This window comes from Artibeus jamaicensis, unplaced genomic scaffold (genome assembly GCF_021234435.1).
Source record: "Artibeus jamaicensis isolate MK-2021 breed Jamaican fruit bat unplaced genomic scaffold, CSHL_Jam_final scaffold_474, whole genome shotgun sequence".
Classification (NCBI taxonomy): Eukaryota; Metazoa; Chordata; class Mammalia; order Chiroptera; family Phyllostomidae; genus Artibeus; species Artibeus jamaicensis.
In genome coordinates, this window is record NW_026522046.1 from 45,607,695 (window position 1) to 45,614,864 (window position 7,170).

Genomic DNA, 7,170 nt, shown 5'->3' on the forward strand with positions numbered 1-7,170 from the left:
CGGGGAAGGACAGCTGCCTCCCTCTGGTCCCCTGGCCTCCCCAAGGGACCGTCGTCACTTGCTGGGACCCATTTCCTCTGTTAACAGAGAAAAGGGCCACAGGTTATAGTCAGGGTTTGAAGGACACTCTCCTCTTTAAATTTCCTTGAAGTCAAATAAGTGTGTTGACTTTTCAAAACTGCATTATTAAGGACACTTTAAAATTGATTATCTTGTGAAAAACCTTTCTGCGTGTGTTTGGCTAGCCGGCTGCAAACACTCCCTCGGGCATTTTACAGGCGGTTCCCTCAGTCCGGAGGGGCTGTCCCGTCTGACCTGGGGGTTCTAGGCGGGGCTGTGAGAGGTGTCAGGCAGGGCTGGTGCCTGGTGTCTGTCGAGACAGGTGGCAGGGTCGGGCAGGTAATAACGGCGACAAAAGATGCAGAGAGTGTGGCCACACCTTTTACTGCATCTTGTAAAACTACAATTCCAGGGTTTTTATCCAAACAATCCGACCTCGTTTTCCACTTTTATCTGTACCAAAGTGACTATTGAACCATCTCCAGTTCTCATGGCTTTGCCTCTGTCTGGTTTCAGAGAGCCTTGCTCCCCAAGTTTCTCATCAGGGGACACCTGAACTCGACCAGCTGCGTCATCACACAGCCGCTGACGGGCGAGCTGGTGGTGGAGAGCTCGGAGGCCGCCATCCAGAGCATAGAGCTGCAGCTGGTCCGCGTGGAGACCTGCGGTGAGGCCCTGCCCTGCCCGCAGACTGGGGGGCAGGGAGAGGTGGAGGGAGGGGGGTGCGGGGCTTGGGAGCCCCAGGAGCCTCGGCTAGAAGCCGAGCTGTGCCGGTGCAGGTCCTCACGGTCACAGGGCGCCATCGATCGCTCGCTGGACGTCGGCTGCTTTCTGACCGCGTGGTGCTTCTCCCTCCAGGGTGTGCAGAAGGCTATGCCCGTGATGCCACCGAGATTCAGAACATTCAGATCGCCGACGGGGATGTCTGTCGGGGCCTCTCGATCCCCATTTACATGGTCTTCCCCCGGCTGTTCACCTGCCCCACGCTGGAGACCACCAACTTCAAAGTGGGTGAGTGCTGGTTCCCAGCCCTCATGGCTGCCCGAGGTCGTGTGGCCCCCAGAAAGGGCCACCCAGAGCCTGGGACAGACACACCTGTCTGCTTGGGTCAGATCGACTCTGGGTCAGTCACTGCTTGAAGGCCAAGGGTCTGCAGCAAGCAGTCCCAGCTCTGAGGACACTTGCACTGTCATCCAAAGAGGCTCCAGCAACCTCGTTAGTGTGGGCAGGGGACGGGAAACTGGGCAGGGAACTAACACAACAGGGACAGGCCAGCTCTGTGCACTAGAGGTCAGGACGGAGATGTCAAAGGTATAACAGTCCTATGAACATGAGTCATCAAGAGGTCAGGCTTTGTGGGGACAAGCCAGTGCACCGTGGCCAGGGCCCGTTGGTAAATAAGTCAGGGGATCGGCAGCTGCTCCTGCTGCTGTGCCCGGTTCTCTGGGAAATGGGGACGTGGTCCTGAAGGCCAGGGTGTTTTATCAATGTCCCAACCCCCCTACGTCTGATAAGGTGCATTATTTGTAGTCCAGAGAGAATCTTTGTTTTTGAAATGAGACCATGATTTCACTTTGAACAATTCCAAATAATACAACTTAAAATTGAAGGAAGTACAGGTTGTCCCAAAGCCGACTGCGCTGGTAGTTTTAGCGGAGCTTCTTGGACCGACCCTGGCGCTTCTTGGACCTTTGGGGGTCTCCGCGCGGGTGCGAGGCCTGAGGCTCGGCCGCCCGGGGTCGGGAGCACAGTTTGTTTGTGCGGCCCCTTGAGTGCGTCATCAGAAACGTTACACTGAGAGCGCGTGGGGTCAGGACACCTCAAAGGTGACGCTGGTCGAACTCGACCCGAGCCACCACGATGTTTCTAAAACACCACGTAGGGCTGTCATGGAGGTAGTCGTCCCTGCCTAGGCACAAAAGCCGAAGGCGGGGCGGAGCACAGGGGGCGTGCCCTCAGCCACGCAGGCTCCGCCCAGGACCACAGCCTCCAGGTGGCACCCAGGCTGCAGGCAGGCCGGGCGCCCGCAGCCACCAGCGTTGGCAGCACCCTGCCCACGAGGCCTGAAGGGGCTGTAGCTTGACCTCCAGGGCCTTTGGTTCTGAGTTGAGGCAGAATTTCTGTCGATTTCTCCATTTGGTTTTCCTACCCAGACTTCAGAAAGGTCCAGAAAATTAGTTTGTCTGCTATGCTGTTCGTTAGGCACCTACATTTTTAATGTTATTTCTGTCATATGTATAAAGTGTCCATATACCAGTCATTCAGGGCCTCGGGTCCTTCCACGTAGATGACAGCCTATGACTCCCTCAGTCCCCCAGCCAAGGCACCAGCCGTGCCCTTTCCTCGTGCCCGTGCTGCAGAACAGCAGCTGCCGTGGCGGGGGGTGGGGTCCCCACACAAAGGACGGGAGTATGACCGCAGAGAGTGGCAGCGTCCGCCGGGCCTGGAGTGGCCCTGCCTGGCCAGCTGGGGTTGGGCTCCGAGTCCCACGGTGGGGTTGGCACCCCAGACTGGGAAGCTGCAGTGTCTGGGTGCCCACCATACAGGTGACTTCATGCGCCTTGGTCAGGCCAGAGTTGGGGGCTTGGCTGCCCCCATGCCACTGCTCTGCCATGTCCTGTGCCAGAAGGACAGCCAGCACCAGCTGCCTGAGGTGGTCCCCGCTCCCTGACCTGTCCTCTCTGTGCACATCAGCCACAGCGGTCTCTCAGGGTGGGGACAACACGTGGCTGGAGGAAGGTGGAAGGAATGATGCCACAAGCCCAGGGGGCCCTTCTTGTGCTGTGACTCTGATCAAAGGCAGGCAGGCAGGGGAGGCACTTCATGGGGCAGGTGACAGTCACACACGGGGCGTTGTCCTCAGGACTCCAGGAACAGGTGGGGTCCTGGGCACGGTGACCCCAAGCCCCTTCCACATCTGAGCTCCTGCGTGGTGGGGTGGGACGGGCGGCCCTTGTCCCCGCAGCCCAGCCACTTCGCTGCCCGCACAGGCCCTGCCGCCTCCCTCTGCCCGTGAGCTGGGAGCCGGGCTGCCCCGTGCTCAGGGAGCTGCTCCCCCACAGCCCCTTTGCCCAGTCGACAAGGCCGGCCCACACGTAGCAGCTGAAGAGCTGGTGGAGAAAGGTCCCTGTTTGCCGAAAGGTCCGAGATGGACGACTGGCAGGTGTTCCAGTTAAGCTCTCGGTCTCCAGAGGAACGAGTTCAACCAAATGCTTTTCTGTCCACTGTTTCCTGCCGGGGAGGGGGCCGTACCCAAGCAGCTGCAGGCCAGTCTGGGGTCCGCTGTTCCACTAAGAACCGTGGGAAACGTAAAAATAAAGCAAAGGAGGGTAAGTGAATTGAAAGGGTTCCAGAAGCTTCCCTCTAGGAAAGTGTGGTTGGGAAGCTGATGTCTGCCTGTTCCCAGGTGAGGAGAAATGTACCTTGAGCAGGTGTTCAGGGGACTTCCAGCAGGTCCCCTCTCCCGGAAGCCCCGGGCATACACGAGGACACAACCCTGGCCCCGGCCCCTCGCCGCTCAGAGCGGGCGGGGCCTGCGGAGGGCTTGTTGTCCGGTTCCGACTCCGGGCAGGTGAGCCACCGTCTGCCCTTTGTCTTCTCAGAATTCGAGGTGAACGTTGTGGTGCTGCTGCAGGGCGATCACCTCATCACGGAGAACTTCCCGCTGAGGCTGTGCAGGACGTAGCCCGGGCCGAGCGGCCGGCGGAGGTGCAGCCGTGGGGCACACGCCGCCTTCCTCGACGGTTCTGCCCCAGACATGGACCCGGCCCCCCACGTCACAGCTGCCTCCTCCCTCATTTCCTCCAGGCTTCTGCTCCCAGCAGGCGCCTCCAGTCAGACCTGCTCTTCAGATCCATCGGGTTTCCTGGCGTTACCGGCAGGGTCACTGAGGAAGCAGAATTTCATAGGCCGCCTGACCTTGCAGCTGCTGTGTGGGGCGGAGGGCAGCGGTGGCAGCGGTGACAGCAGTTTGAGTTCTGCTGGGCAGCGAGGTCCTGGGGCTGCGACCGCACAGCCACGGCAGGGACAGGCGGCAGGGCCACGGCAGGGCAAGGACCCCCTTGCTGGTGGCATCCTCAGGTGCCCTCCGAGGAGGGTGCCAAGTGGCTGCTGCCACCGAGCTCTGTGGTTCTCCAACACTGTTCGTGATGACAGTCCTTCTTGCTGCCATAGGAGTGAGGGGAGTTGGTGACAGTGGCTGAAGTATTTCTGAAGTCTCAGGACCTGGTGTAAAATCATGTGCCACGGGGTTCCCAGAATGCCCTTCGGGGCCACGTTATGTGGGGGGCATGAGTCCGTGCCCATTGTTGGGTCAGTTCTGAGCAGCAGGAGGCTCGTTTCCGGGGTGGTAGGTGAGGACCTGTCTGTACTGGCTGGGGCCAGCAGTGTCCTGGACTCTATGAACTTGGCCTCTCTCCAACCCTGCCTGTGTCCTGGCCAGGGAGCTGGGCCTGAAGCCACCTCCTCCTTAGCCCCAGTCTGTGGCCCACAGTGTACGGTGAGCCTGTCCCAGCCCATGTCCTCCTTCCCACCCTGCCCTTCCTCCCATCCGTCCACCACTGACCAGCCCTCAGAAGTAAACCCTGAGCTTGGCATGACCTTCCCTGCCAGTCCCCCGTCTGGGCGGGCTCAGGTGGATGGCCACTGTCCCTGGACAGCACGTGTGATGCTGAGTGCAGACGACCCCAACTCAGGCACGGCTTCGCTGCAGGGCCTCACCGGGGGGAGGGGGCCCACGAGTACAGAGCCATCCAAGGCTGGCTTCCACAGGACGCGTGGCTGGGTCACAGGGCTCCGCTCACGCCCCCATCTGTCCTTGATGATGTCTTTAAAGGAGCAGAAAACAAAGAGACTCTACTTTTGGGAATATTTCACAGGTAGATATCATTTTTAATGGAAAAAAAAAGCCAAATGAGAATTTTGAGAAATGCTTTCAAATGTGTGTTGCTATGTCGATTCTCTAGTAAGCCCATTTTACAGATATCAGTAGGATTACTCCTTAGGGAGCAGTTGTTACCTGTGGAGGAGCCACAGCCCAGCCTCCACCTGCACTTCCACCGGAGGCTGTTAAGGGAAACCCAGGTGTCCAGCTGCCCTGGGTGGAGCCGGGTCTGTCCACCCCTGGAGGCCGGGGTTGTCAGACTCTCTCATTTGAGGAAGGGGAGGTGAAGGAGAGTCCGAACTATGAATTTACTGCTGTGGAAATGTCCCTTCAGGCAGGAACACACTCTGGCCATCAGAGTTCCAGAAGAAACAGGGCCTGGGTCCAGTTCTCAGACATGTTGTAGATTCCCGAGAAGGCCGAGACGTTAACGAGAAATAAAATGTTAAAAGAGCCAAACATCGTGCCTGAGTTTGTCCAAAGTCCTTGTCCTGAGCCCACCTTTATGACAGCTGGTGGGAGGTAGAACCCTGGCATTTGTGCCTTCCCCGGGGGCTGAACCTGAGTCTTACCCCTTAAAAGCTATGGGGCTGAGTGACCCCATGTGCCAGTGGTGATTGGGGCTATAGCAGGTCACCAGACTCTCCCACAGTCCCTCTGACTGCCCACCTCTTGTTCAGAAACGTGGCTGTACTGCCGTGGAACCATGCCCACCTGGCAACAGACTTGTTCCTGACTCCTTTGCAGCTAGGTGTGGTCATGTGGTGGAGGATGTGGGCCACTGGAGGCCAGAGCCCACTGGCCTTGTGCCGCAGCTGCACTAGGAACAGGCCTGCATCCCGACCTAGACTGTGCCGGCCACACCAAGTGAGCAGAGCACCTCACCTCCTCGCCCTGTGTCATCGTCATCACCGTTGTCATCACAGGAGAGAGAAAGAAAAGGGGCTTGCTCTCCAGCCTCTGGACTTCTGAGTGTCTTCTTGCCTGTAGTTAGTTACTGAAGAAAATGGGCCAGTTTTCAGTGACTCGCTCTCCAGTCAATGAAGACGACTAAGTTATGGTTTTCCCAGAAAGAAGTGTCAACGTACTACCAGGTGTAACTGCTGTGACGACAGCTGTAGTGCAGCAGGTCCGTCCTCCGTTTTGGGGGGCGAGCTGCTGCGGACGCTGGCGGCCGCCCTCCTGTGCCAGGCATCTTGGGAACTTGCGTCGGGGGAGGCTGACCCCGCGTCCCCAGGGCTGGGCCGCGCTGCTCTGGGAGCCCGTCGTGGCAGGTGAGGTCGCTGGAGTGTTTGACACACCGGCCGTGGGTGTGGGTCAGGCCTGCCCCGGGTGCTGGGGGCCGGCCATCACTGCGCAGCGGCCCTCGGGGAGGGGTGGCCGCGGCCCCACGCGGCCCCACGCGGCCCCAGGGAGCAGCCTGGCTGCCACCGTCCAGGTTAACCCGCACCGACGCCCATTTCCCCTCGCCATGCCTCGTCGGGGGCTTCCCATCCCCCCCTTTCCCTCGGTTTCCCTGTCACACGTTGTCTGCTGCAAGGAGCTGAGGTTGTGACCTCACAGCAGCCGTAGGGGGGGTTGTCGCCCCCACTTCACAGCGGAGCGGCCAGGACCCTCCCAGTCCCCGTCACAGCCGAGTTGTGGCCCAGTGTCCCCCTCACCGAGGTGTGCGTGGGACCTTGTCCCCGGGGGCTCCCCTGAACCACAGTTCTTCACCGACCGCCCTTTGCCATCCCCAGCTGGGTTTCAGAAAGGTTGAAGGAAGTTCCTGTTTCCGCGGTGACACGAATCCTAGGGACTCCGAACGAGAGGACATGAAAAATTGCACCGCAGAACAAGCGCCTGGAAAAATGCTCTCTGAAGGGAAGGCCGCCTTTTAAATATAAATAATCCTGTGACCACAAGACTCAAAACGAGCCACCTGAGGAGGAACAAGTGCCACGTGTGGGCCGCAGGTGGCGGTGAGAGGCGGTCCCCAGGTGATGGGCCCCACACTCTGACCACCGGAGGCTGTCCCTGCCTGAGACCCTCCCAGTGGCCGGCGTAGTCAGAGGACGCGCCTGTACTCGGGACGCTGAGGCAGCCCCTGTGCAGGCGAGGCTGCCCCGAGCACACCCACCACTAAACACAGTCAGATCGCCACGGCGCACCACCCAGCAGCAGGGGCGGCAAACAGGACCTGCGAGGCTCCCTGACACCCCACTCTGCTTTCCTGTGGGTGTCGCTGG

At 59.6% G+C, this 7,170-nt stretch overlaps 1 protein-coding gene across 1 annotated transcript in view; it reads left to right on the forward strand.

The window, feature by feature from the left end:
• The window catches only part of VPS26C (VPS26 endosomal protein sorting factor C), a 40,095-nt gene extending 34,593 nt beyond the window's left edge, over nucleotides 1-5,502 (forward strand). Inside the window, exons 6-8 of the mRNA XM_037127140.2 lie at nucleotides 577-727; nucleotides 919-1,071; nucleotides 3,663-5,502. Coding sequence (XP_036983035.2) covers nucleotides 577-727; nucleotides 919-1,071; nucleotides 3,663-3,745 — 387 coding nt within the window. The 3' untranslated portion in view covers nucleotides 3,746-5,502. The remainder of the gene's footprint in view (nucleotides 1-576; nucleotides 728-918; nucleotides 1,072-3,662) is intronic.
• The last annotated feature ends 1,668 nt before the right edge of the window (nucleotides 5,503-7,170 follow it).